The sequence below is a fragment of the Tetrao urogallus genome, assembly GCF_951394365.1.
Source record: "Tetrao urogallus genome assembly, chromosome: 1".
NCBI lineage: Eukaryota > Metazoa > Chordata > Aves > Galliformes > Phasianidae > Tetrao > Tetrao urogallus.
In genome coordinates, this window is record NC_136813.1 from 84,531,770 (window position 1) to 84,550,091 (window position 18,322).

General features: G+C 35.2%; 1 protein-coding gene across 8 annotated transcripts in view; it reads left to right on the forward strand.

Annotated features, from left to right (window-relative positions):
- KDM6A (lysine demethylase 6A) overlaps positions 1-18,322 on the forward strand; it is a gene marked incomplete at both ends in the record, with an annotated part of 145,611 nt that overhangs the window by 88,713 nt on the left and 38,576 nt on the right. For 2 of the 8 annotated variants that reach the window (XM_079536019.1, XM_079536018.1), the window contains 10 exons: positions 1,310-1,344; positions 4,840-4,933; positions 10,220-10,346; positions 12,889-12,987; positions 13,369-13,588; positions 14,152-14,286; positions 14,725-14,880; positions 15,518-15,613; positions 17,000-17,104; positions 17,736-18,131. In XM_079536019.1, coding sequence (XP_079392145.1) covers positions 1,310-1,344; positions 4,840-4,933; positions 10,220-10,346; positions 12,889-12,987; positions 13,369-13,588; positions 14,152-14,286; positions 14,725-14,880; positions 15,518-15,613; positions 17,000-17,104; positions 17,736-18,131 — 1,463 coding nt within the window. The remainder of the gene's footprint in view (positions 1-1,309; positions 1,345-4,839; positions 4,934-10,219; positions 10,347-12,888; positions 12,988-13,368; positions 13,589-14,151; positions 14,287-14,724; positions 14,881-15,517; positions 15,614-16,999; positions 17,105-17,735; positions 18,132-18,322) is intronic. The other 6 variants (XM_079536020.1, XM_079536022.1, XM_079536021.1 and 3 more) reach the window with 6 other exon arrangements.

Genomic DNA, 18,322 nt, shown 5'->3' on the forward strand with positions numbered 1-18,322 from the left:
GGTCAGTAGATTTTGATTGTTTTCTACCAGCCATATCATTGCTTATTGTATTTCATGCTCTTTCCTATTATTTCTCACTGACTTTATCAGTTTTCAGCTCTGAATTTTTGTAAGGCTCTCCTCATACTTCCCCTGCCTTCACCTGTGCTCCGAGATTTATGTAGAGGTGCAGCTCCCTGTAAGGGCTACTTTGCCCTTGTGCTGTTGCATTCGGTGTACAGCAAACAAAGGAGGAAAGAGTGAAGAGGAATGAAAGATACTTTGTCAGGTTCTCCAGTACTGCTTAGTGGAGGGACAGCTGTGCGTCCTCATCTGAGATGTCAGATACTTTGGCAGAAATGCATGAGATAGCCTTAATCCAGCTTCTTCTAATCCTAAAGTAGGCCATGTGAGTAACAGCATTACAATGACAGTCTTCCTAGCAGAAGTGATTGAGTCCTACGGACATCTTCCTTTTATTTAGGGACTTGCTAATGCAACACCTCTAATTTCTTTTTCCTCTATGACATGGCTTTCTTTTGTAGCTTCACTGTGAAAGAGGTTTGCTATGAGGGAGGAAAAAAAAAAAGATTTTTTAGAGAGCTCCCTGAGACAAAAGAAGGGGTTATCTTTCATCAGTGCAGAAGGAAGTTAGATGATATGGTGAACATAATGGGTGTGTTATGTGCCCTTTAGAAAGGGACACAAAAAGTTTATTAAAATTTTAGATGATGCATTTCATTATGATCTGTTTTCTGACATGCAGTAGGGTACCTTCTTTTATACTTCTTTTTTAGTGAAGGACAAAGCAATACACAAGCGGATCTTTTCCCTTCCTTCATGACTCGGAGAGAAACCCTGGACATCTGAATTACCTAAAACCTGTTGTGCCATAGCATTGAGAAAGATAGTTCTGTGTGATTGAAATCAGTTAGATTAAAGTTAAACAGAGATATTATCTTATTTATTTCTAATTTCCGTATGTACAGAAACTATTACTTGTCATTGTGCATCTCTGCTTAGGGATTATGTTACTAACTATCCTGAAATGTTAATGAACTTTGCATTTCAGAATGCACATAAAATCCATGGTCTGCCTTTCTGCGTTTTGTTTTCAGTCTTGATGCTTTTCTAGAAAACACATTTTCTGGCAGTTCTATTATATTAAATGCAAAATATCAATACAAACATACTTTTTTGTGTTGTTAGAACGTAGTTAGTTCTCTGCTTAGCACTGATAAATTTCAAAAGCGTTTATCTCTGGCTTGAGAAAAATGTATTCTTGATGTCATTCCTTACATCTAATAATTTTGATTTTTCACTCTTACAGTTCAGTTTCACATCGCCCACTTATACGAAATCCAGGTAAGCTTTAGGCTCCTTTTTATAAAGTGTGATGAAGTTTCTAACTGATGATATAATCAGTCTGTGGCATTCAGCTGAGTATGGATGCTTTTGTGAATTGAAGTTAGGCTCAAGTCCTAATATTATGCACGAGGATTGTCCTGCTGAAATGGGGTGGCTATTTTAGTAAACGTATGTTCACTAGTCTCCCAGTTAGTATGCAGTAAACTGCAACATAACTTTGGCTAACAAATGGATTTTTTAATACATACATATAAATGTAAAAAATGCATAGTTTCTCAATTCATACATATTCATATTGTTTCTCACATTCATGCACACAAAGTTGTCCAGGTGCATGTATATATTATATATAAATATAAAAAATATAGAGTCTCTCAATTCATACGTATCCGTGTTGCTCCTCACATTCACACTCAAAAAGATGCCCGGGTGCTTTTACAGTATATTTAACATGAAATTTTCAAATTCAACTAGACATATGTGACAGAAGCTTGTGAGATCTGAGGACAATGGGACATAATGCTGTGTTATTATTCTGTGTCAAATCCTACTGCAGTTTTTTAGATGAATCTTTTGGGAAATTATAGAACACTCACTGAGCCTCCAGGATATAAATAAATTAAAACCAAGCAGCTATGGAAACAGCTATTGTATATTTGTAACTTGACTGGTCATATGATTGTAGATTGTATACTCTCTTGTCATGGTTATAGGTATAATATGACTGAAGAAGAGATGTGACAGGAAAACAAAAACTGTTGTAAATGAAACAGATGACAGACGAATTCTACATTTTCAGTCATTTGAAAAGTAACTTGATAAGTAAGTGCTGTCTTTTGATGGCACAGTGAAAAATGACATTATGTAGGCAATTATTTATAAATAGAAGTTAAAAACATGTTGAATGAGATATTTTCTTTTGACTGCTTTTGGTGCAGTAGAACTTCTGAATTTATGTAACTGTAGGACAAATAGAAATCCCCTATCCCAAACCACCATTAAGAAACTTCCTGGATTATTGTGACTCTAACACGTCAGAGAGGTTTTTGGTTTCCTTTTGAGCACTGGATCACATCTGACAAGTTCATGTAAACAAAACATGCTATACATGTTGGTCCTTTTGATCTGCTAAAAGGAAGCAGAAAGTTGAAAATCTCAAGTCACCATGCCAAGTGCCTTATATAATACTGTGGCCTATATCACAAATGCTTTCTAACTGGCAGTTGCAGGCAACAGGAACTTTTAATACAAGCCAGAAACAAAAAGCACATACTGCTTTTAGACTCCATTTGCCTCACAGTTCTCTTTAATGGGTATCTTCTTTTTTTGGAATTTGAGAAACTTTGAACCACAAGGGGTCTTGATTTGATTTGAGTATTACCTTTGATACAGCAAAGAGACACCTTTAGAAGAGGGGCTGGGCTTCTGTTTCTTCTGACAGACACAGAGCTACAGTTTCGTGAACCCCCTTATACATACGAAAATGAGCTCGTCTTTAATAACGTGTCAGAAAGTTCATTCATTCTGAACAAGACAGTAGTCTAGGGTTGATGAGAGGTAGTGGTGTTTTTTCTTGGTTTTAATGCTTGTTTCTACTACTTGATCTGTGGCCATGTGAGTACTTCCACAGTAGTTAGGTTATCAGCTGAAGTTCCTAAAGAAAGATGATGTTTTTTTCCCAACCCACGTTTCTTAAGATTGTTTCTAATACAGCCAAACTCAAGGGCATGTATTTGAATTGAATACCTAAATAAAAACAAATGTAAACATTATGACAGTTTTCTGTAGTACTTTAAGACAAATATGTAGGCAGATTTCTAAAGGGTAAATAATACAATAAATAACAAAAGCAAATATTATTCTAGGTCTAGAAAACATACCGTATTCTAATAGATCTTTCTGAATCATTCCAAGCATGCAAACATCTTTTTCAAAGTGGAGATATTAGTCACTAGTATTTATCTATTTAACATCCAGATTGCTGCCCCTGCTGTCACACTGCAAGAGGGGAACTTCTGTTCATTTGCCTATTTTTCATAGTCATTAACTACAAATTTTGTTCCCAATGCTAAATTTAAAGTTCTTTCCTGATTGTTTTAATTTTGCTAGCCATGGATATTTTATTTATTTATATTGTTTGTTTTCTTGCCAGTTGTCTACATTTCATGAACACCAATTAAAAACCTTTTCTACCAACTTCCCTTTGTTCCATTTGAAAGTATGTAATTGCCGCTTTAATTTTCTTCCTGACTAGATTAAGGTTTTAAAATCAACAAAGTTGTCTTTTGTGATTGTGGGATCTCAAGAACCTAATAGCATTTAACTTCTAATAAACACTTAGGTTGTTTACAATCTCCTCCTTGACTGTCCCTTTTAAAACACCACTAGACAGTACTGTGTTCTCTTTGCATATAAGAAATATAACTGAGTCATGACAATTTGCATTTAGGTGGCCCTTTTTATTTTAATAGGTTCTTCATCTGTCTGTCAGAATGAGGTCTAATGTTGAGTTACCTGCAAGCATACTTTTTTCTCTAAAAAATGTGTAGAATTTTTAGAAAATGACAAAAAAAAATCCACCAACAACCCAATTAAAAAAAAAAAACAAAAAAAAAAAAAAACAGCAGCCCTCAGCCTTTATACTTTATATAGTTACGTGGGAGAGAAGTAGAGGAATTGAGCATTTAAAATAAGTTCACAGTTAAACAGTTATTGCTAGGGTAACATGAGGAGAAACAAATGACGACACAATTACCAAAAATAAAAAACAAAAAAGTCAAGACTGCTTAACGTTTGATGTGCACAAAACAAAAGCTCTTACTGTTCCAAAAGTCAGAAAAGACCACAATTCTAACTTGGAAATGTGTTTTCTGTTTCAAGGTCTATATGGGAGTTAAGAATTGAATGTTTCCATGCTCTAAGCACATTTACACTATATGGCAAACAATAAGATAGCGTATCTTGATTCTTGAGGCATAATCTGTGGATTTGTTTTAATTCTACATATGGTGGTACTCTTACCAGTAGAGTAAATAAGCCATTCTAATATAACAAAAAAGGGAGAGAGGCTAAAGGATACCAGCCACCAGTTTCTGATTATCTTCTTTTCTGTTGCAAATTTCCTGGGAGTCATTTGAGTAGGTTTTTTTCAAATGTCAACTCACAGTCAAGCATTCCTCTTAAAAGAAACATGTTCATTTTAGTATAAGAAGTATAATGCATGCGTGAGGAGCTGACCAAATTGAATAATTTACAAATTTTCCTTGACTATTTTAAGTATTCAATTTATATTAAATACTATATTTTATGAAAGTTATTCTCTTACCATATATATATATCACTTACGAAAGCTTTCATATGCACTGTATGCAAAAAAAAAGTTCTAGATTTTTTTGTCAATGTGTTTGTGTGCTGTCAGTGCTGTGAAATCGTTGCTATTGGTGATCTATTGTGAGGTTTATGATTAATCAATTTACTTTTTTCCTTTCGCAGAGAAAGTATCACTCTGCAAAGGAAGCTTATGAACAACTTTTGCAGATCGAAAACCTTCCTGCACAAGTAAAAGCAACTGTCTTACAGCAGTTAGGTATGTAAAATCAACTTCTATTTTTCTGTGTGTTTCTTTTTTTCCATCTTTGCCTTCAACAGTGTTTTTTTAAGGCTCCAATTGAATCCAAGTGAATCTGAAATACTGAGGATCATATTTGAGATTTTAACTCAAAATAGAATGCATAACAGTAGATAATTAAGCAAATAAGAGAGAAGGGAAATACTATAACTAAACTTATAAAATTAAAAAGCTCTTAGATTTGCTACAGTAGTTGCAGTGTGGGTTTGGGGCAGTGAGAGAGTGATCTTTCAGAGCAAGAGTATGGTAGTTAAAATTCTCTGTTCTTTCAATTCTGCCTCTGAGAACATCCCTTCAATTGCCAGACTAAGAGCAGTAAACCAAAATACTTCTTTCTGTTGCAGAATAGAATAACCCTGCAAGTGAAAAATCTACCTTTCTACTTAATTTTAAGTGCTTAATGAAAACATACTCCTGTAACTAAAAGTTTATTACTCTATAAAAGAGAAGAAACCACATCAAATGGAAAAAACATTACCGTTTATCTTCCACATTTACAGAAAGCTGATAAATCATTTGTAGTCGAAAAATTCTATGGAGTGGGTAGAATAAATTGTATTTTTCCTATTTGCCTCACGAAAGTATTTCCAGAATATCTTGCTAAAGTTATTCAAACGCTGCAAATTCTTCATTCACTTTCTCCATGTTCTTCATCTAATTTATTATTCTAAGTATTAATTTAGCCTGCTTGTGCCCATCTTTTTCTTTTTGTTTTTCCTTCATACAGTGGTCATTTAATTCAAATGAGTAATTGGCAGTAAGTCACAGCCGCAGTACTTTCTGTTCCGTAACACAGGTTGTGTATGCTTTTGGGGCAGGCTGATTTGTTTAGCTTTTAGTTTTTCTGTGTGAAACCACAAATGACACTGCAGGTATCTAGGTGGTGTCGGATGGAAATGTTCCTTACATTTCAGTATCCCCTTTGGTTTGTTTGTTTGTTTGTTTTTTAATTTGGTACTACTTAACTTAGTATAAATTGTAAGCAATATCATTCATATAGGCTACACAAAGGATGAGCAGAACACAGATTGCCCAAAATAGGTGACCAGTGCTCTTTCAAGTCTTTTTGACACATGCTGCTATGTTAGAAGCAAAGGCGTGGTCATCTCCATAAAATCATACCACAGGTTGCTGTGCTAGCAATAGGAGCAGTGTCTGAGAATTGTCTGCTGTCTGAAAACTGAATTAGCTTCCCCTATTTAATCAGCATAGGTCACTTAATTGTGGTAGTTGGGATAGCTTGTATGTAGAGAAGGAGACAGTGCTCTTAACTAGAATGTTCACAAAATAATACCATTTCTTTTGCTCCTTACTATTAGCGGTGCTATTAATCAGAGTATGGTGTTTATGACAGATTAGTGTCTAGCAGCTCATAATAAAACACCTCCTTGGGAAGCATAGTCTGGGTGGTACACTGCTGCTTAAAAAAAATAATACGAGGGCTACTCCAAAAATAGTGCCTCCTGTTTTATGATGTTGGCACATGATGTCAGAGACAGATGTTGGTGGTATGGCAGTGGAGGTTGAACCTCCCCTCCAGTATCCCATTATATGTTATTGCCATGTGACAGATGGCAGCAGAGGGGCACTCTGACACAGTGGCGTCTGACATGGAAGTGCGTATGAAGCAGTGTGTAATTGAATTCCTTCCTGCTGAAAAAAAATTGCTTCTGTTGACATTCATTAACACTTGCTGAAAATTGATGGTGGCCAACAGTGGATGTGAGCACAGCGAGGCAGTGGGTGGTGTGTTTCAGCAGTGGTGTCAGCGACAGCGGCTCACTTCCAGTGGTGCAGCTTTTTATGAGTGTGGCATGCAGCTCTTGTTCATAACTGACAAATATGCATAGCCAAAGGTGGTGACTGTTGAAAAGAAGTGTTTTGTAGCTAAGAACTTGCTCTATCAAATAGTGTTATTGTACTCTTTGTATTTGATGTAGTTTCCATGGAAATCAAGCATTACTTCCAGAGCAACTGACGTACTACTACTAGAACAACTGCCATCTACCAGAATGCTATTAGCAAAAAACAATCAAAATATATTTCTAGATCAGATTCTTTTTTTTTTTTTCACCTCCCAACGGGAAAATTATTTTGGCATGAAAATACCTTGTGTTCATTTTTCTTAACTAATTAATGTTTACTGAGCATGAATTGAAATTTAGGCAAATTCAGATACTGTGTGAGAGAATTACTAAAACCTTCACTCTCATTGCTATTTTCCAAAACAGATCATTGTGGAGGAAAACCTTGTGATTCTCTGAGAAATATGTATGTGTTTGAGCTGATGTGTACTAATTAGTTCTGATAGATTAACAGGAAGATCTGTGCAGTTGAATAAGAACAGTTTGTTTCATGTTTTTTACTGCATTTAATTTGCTTTCCAGACAATAATTCTTTTCACCACTTTGCCTAAAATTGCATTAAATAAGGGCCGCTATGCCGGATGAGACTGAAGATCTAATCTGTCCCAGTATTCTTTCTCCAATTTTAATGAGCAGTTGCATAATCTGGAGTGTAGAACAGTGTTAGCATCTGCCCCAGGCTTCCTAAAGCACTCTCGCAAAGACTTTTGTTGGGGGCATTTCTAGGTGATGTGTCTGTAATTGGGTGAGACATCATGAGATTCTGAAATGGGGAACAGGCTCAAAAACTGAGAGTCTTCAGAGACTGGGACGATGTTTATCAAGGAAGCAGCAGTTGCCTTAAATACAACATGAGAGTGATTGATAAGCATAAAACCGACTAAAACATGAGCCAGGCTTGAACATGCTTTTTCTAAAGAAACATGGTGATTTGTTACAAATTAGATGAAAAAAAAAAAAAAAAAAAAAAAAAAAGAAACCTGGAGAAAAGAGCCTGGAACATGGACAAAATTAGCATTTTTTATTATAATGTTGAAAATGTCCCCAAAGTAGGAGAGTACTCAGTATGCTAGTTGACAATTAGAATTAGCTCTTGCAAAGCAGAGACGACATGGCTTACCAGTTTCCTTTACTTGTGCTGTTCTAGAAGAAAACTTTGTTCTCTCTTGACTTCTACCTTTTTCACCTTCCTACATGTTAAGATAAAATCAGAAAGCAACCCTTGGTTCAGCACTGAAAGTAGATAGGGATTTCTGCTTCTCATTTCTGTATCCTAGAAATAGATTCTTCTTATCAGTAAACCTCAGAGAAGATCTGAAGATACAGCGTGTTATCTGTCAGTTTGGAAAGATTCTGATAAAGCATAAAATAGGCATCACCACACAACACTTCTGAAGATTCAGGAAATTGTTTAATATCTGTTTTTTACCATGTTTATACTCTCTGAACTCTTACCTTCATTTCACTCAGGCTTTGCCTGCCACTGCACCCAATATTTTATCTTTCCTGTACAGTTATGTAGGTGCATTCAAATAAGCACCTTCACATAAGCCTTGTTTCTTAAAGCACAAGTATTTCCTATGTGCTTCAGGACTTCAGTGACTTGGGATTTTAATCAAAATCATAGCTTGTTGTTAACATAAGTTACTGTGTTTTTTTTCTTTTTTTTCTGGCTGGTAGGGTTTTGACCTGGTCCATCTTCAGACAAGATAAAGTACTCTTCTGTCAGCACTGTAACTACTTGACTCTTAACACAGTATTTCTTGCAGTCGGTGAATTATTCAAACTTATGCTTCTCAACACAGTTTCCAAGTGGAAACTTGGAAACTTCTTCAAACACTTCAGGCAAACATTGTTCAGTAGACTCGATTTTTTCCTAGATTGCCTTTTTTTTTTAAGCTTGTAAGTTTGTCTTCCTTTGCAAAAGTGTCACTGTGGCTGCTGTGAGTCCATGGGATTAAATGTATGTATATATAACTCAAATAGATCAGGTAGAGTAAGTTACTTAAGGTATAGTCCAATCAGAATGAAGTAAAGCTGCAAATACTCATCAGTTCTGTCTCAGTCTTGCTTACTGGGGTCTGGCACTTCTGATGAAGTGGGCAGACTCTATTCTTTAAATGATATTATATGTTTATGTAGTTAGACTGATTCTTAAAGGATAAGCTTAGGGTGCAGAAGTATAGTTGATGTAGGTTTTACATGAACACTGAGAGCAGACGTATGTGCAGCTCTATATAACAAAAACCTTATGCAAACCTTGGATGTTATATGAAACTGATACAGTGTTTCACGAGGGATCATTTTTGACCAGGACACTATAAAAACATAGGGACAGTCTGCTCTCATATTTTACAATTTATGAATATTAGATGAAAGGCAAGAGGTTGTTAAGACAAGTACATGGAAATTAAGCAAACATCAAGACATAATTGACCAATGGACCAGTGTAGTATGTAGATATTTCATCAAGCTAGCTGCCTGTAGAAAAGAATTTCCTTTTACTCACAGGCAGCAGTAAGATGATTTTGTGAGCACTTCCAGAGATACCATCATCTAGGCATAGAGGCACATGGGGAGAAGCCTGAGAGGATGACGAAGGTGCTTTATTTGAAATGGTAACCAAACCTTACGACATTGCTGAAACAGCGATGCACTTTGATAGCTTGTAAAAGACTATATGAAGGCAAGGACTGAGAGACCATTAAAGTCAGGATAAATAATTTGCCTAATGTAGTGAGAAAAGAGAAGGCACGTGAAAATATATTCTGTGATTATGTGAGAAAACAAAATGATCTTTTTAGAAGAATTTGATATGTAGGTGAGAAGTGATTGCATTTTTCAATCAAAAAGAGGGGATGTTGTAGCAAGGTAGACATAATGACAAAGTATGAAAAACTGAGATGGAATGACGGCAATTCTTAATAATGCATTACTGGGGAACAGTGCAAATACAGACACAAGAGTTAGAAAGAAAAGGTAAAATGAACTTAATATACAGATGATGGGTGTGTTTTACAGGGAAGATGAGGGCATGAGAGGTGCCAACATTCAGAGGAGAAAATAGTTAATATTTTCAGATTAACTTTTTATTGAATATTGAATATTGAGTGGTTCATAGTTATGCTAGTAACCTTGTAATAAACAAGAATGTTTTTAAGGCATGTGAAAGCAATTTTGAATGTAGGTCCTGTAGTTTTAGTATAGAACTTCAAAAGGAAGTTTTTCAAGTTTCATTCATAACAATTTGTTTAACTGATAGTATTGTTTGATACTCATATTTTTATAGAGGGACCGAAGCTGTCAATATTCTGCTGCGCCAGAGCATTAAGTGATGTTTGAGAATTTCACTTCTGCCATCTGTGGATTTTTCTTGTAGGCTGGATGCATCACACCGTGGATCAGCTTGGAGACAAGGCAACCAAGGAAAGTTATGCTATACAGTATCTCCAGAAATCTCTAGAAGCAGATCCAAATTCTGGTCAATCCTGGTATTTCCTTGGAAGGTGAGAAATGACTTTATAGACTTTGTAACTGTGTTTGTAATTACTTTTTGAGGATATTATTATGAGTTATCTTTTATGTTCTTTGTAGCTTTTAGAGAAAAAATGAAAGGAAAAGATGTTTGTATCTAGTAAAGTCCTGATTTTCTAGAAAGCTGTGAAGTTATTTAGGATGGTGATAGATTACAAGTTGAAATGAAATGCGTTACCTAAGTGGTCCTCTTTTTGTTTTTTTTGTTTTGTTTTTGTTTGTTTCTTTTGTAGTTCAGTTTACACCTTTACAGTAATGCTAATCTGCCTTACCTGCTTTTACTTGTTTCATTATTTTCTCTTTATTTTCTTAAAATCTCCTCTAGTTTCAAACAGTTTCAGCACTAAAGTACAAGCGCGTCGATCTGCTGACAGAATAGTTTACAACTAGATATTAAGCCAAGATAAATCAAGTGGATCCATTCTAATTTCTACTTAAGTATTATACTGATCTTCAGTCATGCACAGTAGTTTTCCTGTGAAAATTAGCTTTATTGAAGATGTAAAATCATGTCAATTTAAAGACTCTTCTTAGTCTCCATTTTTTTACAAATAGGTGCTTTAAACAAGCCATCAGTAACTTTGGAAATAATCAGGCTTTGGAGAATAGCAGTCTAACTTATCTTCTATGTGGTTGAAAGCTTTGATGTCAATTTAAGCACATGAACTGGTCAGTTCTGTGGAGAAGTAGATTAAATAGAAATTATGCAAAAATGAAATTAGTATAGTAACCTCAGTATCTTCCAGCTTACTTTCCTGTAAGTTCTTGTCATACCTAACTAGACATACTACTGTTTCTGTCACCCTGATTTTATTCCTGCTGCTCTTTTTTGAGCAAGAGTCTTAAACTAGCAGTCTGCAGGCTAAGGGAGAAGTGCGAGCAGCGGGGACAGAGAGCTGGTGTGGGAAGAAAAGGTGAAAGGAGCCAGGGATCATCTGGCTTGTTTTGTCATCCCTTTGGCTAAAACCTGTTCTTTTCTTCTCTAATCCCAATCCACACAGATAGAGCCAGTTGTGTTCTTACACAACAGCAGGACAAAGGCAAGGCTCAGTGGAGTACATGTGCTCTTCCTGTACCTAAGCTTTAGTTTGGTTGGAGTGATACCTAGGACTATACAAACAAGATAGGGGAATGGAGGAAATAGGAAGTGTAGTGGAAGTATCCCTTGTATTATACAGGGGAGGAGCAGAACAAAACATTTCTGTACCTACTTCTTGCAATCAGTACATTAACAGGAGAGTTATAAGTTTACAGGGCTGTGCATTCACTCTTCCTCTTTTTCCCTCCCAATATATTCCCTTGTGTTACTCTTTCCTCTGCTGGTCCTCCAAATTAGATAACATGGTTTAAAGTTTAAAAACTCCACCTTGCTTCCCTGTTTTAAAGTTTCTTGGGTGCTTGATGTTAGTGTTATCCTAATTGGAATCTGTGTGTATCTGTTAAGCAGACAGATTTAAATATGTCTATGGAATGTGGGCTAAATTCTGGATAAAATGATATCCTGAAACATTGTATGGAGACGTGACTTATTTATTAGAATGCGTACCGCTAGATAATACTGTATTTTCTAATAAGCCTTAAGAATACACAGAAGAGTGTAGCATATTTGATGAACCTCACCTGTACTGTTCTGGACTTTTTTTTAAATAGAATAAACCTTGCTATTGATGTGCTTTGAAACTTGTCAGTTCTTTTTCCAAGAGGGAAACTTATTGGAAACAATGCAAGGCAAAGCTATTGTAGTTAAAATCAATTGCATGTGTTTTTTTTTCATATTTTATTTATTTGAAGTTTTTATTTTAAAAAGTAGATACTATTCCCTGCAGAATAATGGTAGTTCTCTTTCAAGGTTTGATAGTTCTGCTCACAATGCCTAGGAAACCAATGAAGTTGTAGTATATATATAATATTCAAGTAATAAAATTTGGAAAAACTCCAGACAAGGAAGATTTTTATTGCTTTCTGTACATGGTTAAACTAATTGGTTTGTTGTTCATTATTTGAAAACTTTGAGATATGAGTTATGCATATAAAAAATTTCCAAGACCGCCCTGACTGAATTGGTCATTATCTCTTAATATAAATCAAATAATCCTGAAGCACTAATTGCAGAATATGAAATTTTATTGTATTAGATTTCATGAAATAAGTATCTTAATGGATTTTTTTTGAATGTTGACTGGAGCTGAATATTGTTCTTACTGACCGATGTCTATCTTAAGTGGAACAAAGGTAGATCTTCAAACTATAGCATGACTTCTGCTTTCACTGCAAATACATTAAGTTAGGGTTTAAACAGCATTTCTCTGCTTCTCAAATGAAGAATTAGTAATACATGTTGATTAACAAGTTTGAGTCTACTTGTGCCCAGCATTGAAAAGCAGCAAATGTTTTGGATTCATCTAGACGAGTATGTATTTGTACGACTTAACATTTATCAGACCAGTCTTTGTAAGCCATCATCGCTGATTACCTTCTATAAATATTACCAAAAGTCTTTTTTTCTTCTCCCAGGTGCTATTCAAGTATTGGGAAAGTTCAGGATGCCTTTATATCTTATAGGCAATCTATTGATAAATCAGAAGCAAGTGCAGATACATGGTGTTCTATAGGGTAAGGATGAAACAGGGTAATACAGTGATATAATTCAATGCTAATGCATATATATGATTGAAGAATATTAGCTTTTTAAAACTTTTGTGCTCTCAAATGTTTCGTAATTTTTTTATTTCTACCTTTATGTTGTTACATTTGTGTAATTTGAAGTTTAAATTATAATTTTACATGCTTTTTCCATTTTTAAAATACTGAATATGCTGTATATACAAACTTTGCATGTCAAGATTTTATAAATATGGGGTTTTTTTTTTGCTTATTACTGTGATTTATGTAATGACAAAGTTTATTAAGGGCTTTGGGGTGAATGTTTGTATTTGACTTCATTGTACTTTGACTTTGTTATTAATTCTCAACTTCACAAATCTTTCTATTCAGTGTGCTGTATCAACAGCAAAATCAGCCTATGGATGCTTTACAGGCCTATATCTGTGCTGTACAATTAGACCATGGCCATGCTGCAGCCTGGATGGACCTAGGCACACTCTATGAGTCCTGCAACCAGCCTCAGGATGCCATTAAATGCTACTTAAATGCAACTAGGAGCAAAAATTGTAGTAATACCTCTGCACTTGCAGCACGGATAAAGTATTTACAGGTAAAGCTAAAGTTTTAAGATGTGGGAAATATTCATCCATATACATACCAGAGGGGAGGGTAGAAGTAACACACAGATTTAACTTACAATCATTGTGGTGTGTATAACTTGTTTTCATATGTATTGTAAGCATATCATAGCCTGTAATATTTTATTTCTTCATTTTTAAGTGGAATTTAATTACATATAGACCCTATTTTACGTATTTAATCAGTGCATACTGTTTTACATCACTTTTTTTCTTTGTATTGTCTACATTTTTAAGTTCTCATAACATAGAGAGAGAACACACACGTGCTATCTTTCACTCTTGTTTGCAATTTCAGAAAAAAAAAAAAAGAATTATGAGACCTGTGAATCTAGAGCTCATCTTTGTTCTAATTCTCACAAAGGTTTATATTCTGGTTACCCTCTTTATACTTAGCACCTTTCTAAAACCCCAAATTTTAAATCTATCCTCTTCTTTAAAACATAATTAGCTACAGCATATAGGAAGATTTCATGGACTTGCTCTTACTAAAGTAGGCTTGTGTTAAATTTGCTTTTTACATAATTTTTCCTAGGCTCAGTTGTGTAACCTTCCACAAGGTAGTCTACAGAATAAAACTAAATTACTTCCTAGTATTGAGGAGGCATGGAGCCTACCAATCCCCGCAGAGCTTACCTCCAGGCAGGGTGCCATGAACACAGCACAGCAGGTGAGAAGTTGGGTTATGTTCTGCAGGTGCCCAGCTTTAAGGGTTCTTTACAATCTGTAGTGGTCAAGCTTATTTTGTTGAGTGCAGGACTGGCTTTTATTAATAAAAAGCCTTTGATTTATTTGCAAAGGTATACTAGATCAAGAAGCAGCTCCCTACAATATGGGAGAAAGATGGGGGTACCAATTTAGAACCTTTGTGGATTTTCATGATTTTAAAAATTTCATCTTAAATAGAATGCTGCAGTGGTTTAATAATCCCTTGAAAGGTACACATTCCTCCATTGATGACCATATGGAAACTGATTTTTCAGTTTTTGAGACCATCTTCAAAATATCTGCTCAGCCCTTTTAAAATATGTGGGCTGTTAAAATATGTAGTTTAAAGGAAAGAATTAAGAATATATAGAACCATATTTTTGTCTTCTGTGATTCTTAGGCTTGTAAACCTCATCATCCAAATACTGAACCTGTACTAGGCCTCACTCAAACACCAATTTCACAGCAATCCTTGCCACTACACATGATTCCTTCTAGCCAAGTAGATGACCTGACCAGTCCTGCCAAGAGGAAAAGAACATCTAGTCCAACAAAGGTATATATTCTGATGAACTAAAGAGCCCCCTCCCAAAATTATATGGAAATATGCATTAAAGTGATGCAGCATGCACACAATTTGTGCCGTGAATTTCAATCCTTTGGCATCAAGGTGGGGAATGTTTTTAGATATTTTAAAGAAAATTTTTCAGTGATGTGTTTAGTAAGGAGGTTACAGTTGTGATAGTAAGTGTGTAAGGGCAATACAGATCAGCAGTGTACTATACTATAGTTATAGTTGTGTATGTGGAAAAGTGCAGTCATAGTCTGGTGATGGGTAAGAGAGGGAGACAACCATATCATCCTGTCTACAGCCTTTGCTTATATTTAGAATTCAAGTGTTTCATCATCATGTAGTGATGTTACGGTAGATAAAATTACCCAGTTCTAACAGCAGTGTACCTTTAAGTTAATTGCATAATTTTATTTGATTGTTTCTCATTATGGTATTAGATATCACTTATTTTACATCTAACTACTATGATGTTATATGGGAATGGTAGAACGAGTCTTGGCATGCATTAGTATATTCTCTGTGTAAAAAGACTAGTTCTTTCATAAGATAAAATCCAGATGTGAAAAGATGATATTGACCTTTTGATAGTCAAGAATTTTAACATAATGTTTTCTCTCAGAATACTTCAGATGTTTGGAGCAGTGGCCATACAGTGTCACACCCTCCTGTACAACAACAAATTCATTCTTGGTGCTTGACACCACAGAAATTACAGGTAAGTACGTTGAAGGTCTTGAAGCTTTGATTTATTTTTTGTTAGTTTCTTTCTTCTAAGAAAAAAATACTTTTGACTCACATTTCTGAAATTAAATGGGAAACAATACAAATTCTTTTAATATTGATGAATGCTGTGTGGAATATATAAGATTAGCTGTATAATAAAATAGATTCGATCATTAGTAGAAATTGAATGCTTATCTTGTTTGAATTGTATAATTTAAGTAGGAGCATACAGTAATGCTACTTATTATGTTGTTTTAAAGATAGATATGCAAATTGTAACACTTGCAAGGCAAGTGTATTTTGCTACTTGTTTTAGCATGGAGAATATTGAAGAAGTGAAAATATTGTGGCATCCTTTTCTTCTTATGAGCTATCTTATTGTATCAAACTACATAAACTCACACATTGTACAAAATGGGATTAATCAAATGAAAGTTGGTACCACTTTTCTGTATTACACATCATTTAACATTTTTTATATGAAATACTAGATTTTGTTTTTGAAATCTTGTTTCAGGTCTTTTTTGTGACAATGCTTTTGTCATGTCTTCAGTTCATTAGAACTCGCAGTGAGATTCAGCAGGAATTCCACATTTTGAAAATCAGGCTTAGCTAGAAACCCTCACCCATGTATCATAGATACTATTTTCGATACAAGGAAACGTAGAAGAGAATATAGTGCAGAAACAGAAGGCTCCTTGAGCAGTATTCCCTGTAACTTGCAAAATAGCTCTTCGGCTGTTTCTTTATATGAAAGATGTTACTTGCTGATAAACTGAAGGTGTGTGGAGAGTAGCTTAAAAGGGATGCAAAGATCAGGTTTTGGGTAACAAATACTTAAATTTTAGTTGTAAATTACTTCAGGGTCGTGTCTTCAGATACTTCTTTCTGTAGTTAAGTTGCATAGTGTTCTGAATGTTATGTGTTTTCTTGAGAAGTTTTCAAGTGTGGCTGTAAGACTGAATTTACTTCATACTGAGCATTATTTTAACTATAAAATAATAGAATAGTACGAAAATGTTAAAACATGCATAATGATAATAGGAATCTGAATTAATGTAGTTTTATGTTAATGTAGTTTTCTTAACAGTACCAGTTCTCTTAATTTTAACATAGCGGTGATGAGATATACTCTAATAGTTCTGAAGATCTCTTTACTTTTAATAACAGCTAATAAAGTTTGGTTACAAACTTTAGTTTATGGAAAGATGTTTTAGTCTGCAGCAGAAATCTTGATCTTGTCTTTAGCTTTGCAAGTTTTGTTTTAGCTGTGCAAGTCTCATCTTCCTGGATAATTTTCAGTAATGTATGCAAGAAGGTCATTAAAAATTGCATACATTTGTGATGATTCTAAACTATACTGGTTGATTTTTTTCAGCACTTGGAACAGCTACGTGCAAACCGAAATAATTTAAATCCAGCACAGAAACTTATGCTGGAGCAGCTGGAGAGTCAGTTTGTCTTGATGCAGCAACACCAGCAAGTGAGAACAAAAATATTTTTCTGTTCTACAAAACTTTTATTGATGATGGCATCTGTTGTGTTTCTTGAATTTTAAGGTTTTGTACAGAGGTCTCATGCCCTTTGTGATATTACGTTGTCATCTTTTTCATACAAAGTTTAAGTGTGATTTACTTGTGAAAGTTAATGGTTTTAGCTGTGTTTTATTATAGGGGTACCAGATAGCATAAAACATTTCAAGCTTTTTCAAGCTACATTTTCAAACTGAAGTGAGTGAATGCATGTAAAAGCAGTATGAGTTGAAAAACACTTACTTGCAGTAAGCCATATCACAGCTTTTTCTCTCATGCTTTCATTATTCACTTCTCTCTCTCTTAGTGTCCAACTTTAGCAGTATAATGCTAACAGTCAAACTGAAGAGCCTAGAAGAAAGGTGTGCCAATAGCTTTACCTTAAAATTCACTCAGCGCGTTTGTGAGCATGACAGTCATCTTACTTCTCAAATGCAAGTGGCAAGGTGTCAAAATCAGTATACAGTTGAAATTGAAAAGTGCAATATAAAATACACAAGCCTAATATGATCTTTTCTTCTTAAATTCTGTAGCCTTAAGTTCTATAGCTAACATCCTTGTGCTTTGTTCATCCTCCATTAGATGAGACAAACAGGAGTTGCACAGGTACGATCTACTGGAATTCCTAATGGGCCAACAGCTGATTCATCACTGCCTACAAACTCTGTCTCTGGTCAGCAGCCACAGGTTGCTCTAACCAGAGTGCCTAATGTCGCTCAGCGTGGAATCCGTCCGGCCTGCCCTGGGCAGCCTATGGCTAATGGACCCTTTCCAGCAGGCCCCATTCCCTGCAGCACAGCAAGAACGCTGAGTAGTACAGACACTATTTTGATAGGCAATAATCACATAACAGAAAGTGGAAGTAATGGAAACGTGCCTTACCTGCAGCAAAACGCACTCTCTCTACCTCATAACCGCACAAACCTGACCAGCAGCGCAGAGGAGCCGTGGAAAAACCAACTATCTAACTCCACTCAGGTATACTATCTCAGTTTACTAACATAGCATTCTCAATAGGAAGGTTTAATAAGCAAGCCACCGTTTGAATTCTCCCGTTTGTCAGCACGCTTTTTCTTTTTTCTGCAGTTGATGATATACATGCAAATAAAACAGACTAAGCTTAAGTCTGCCTGTTATATTTTGTTTAAAGCATATGCACTGAATTAACT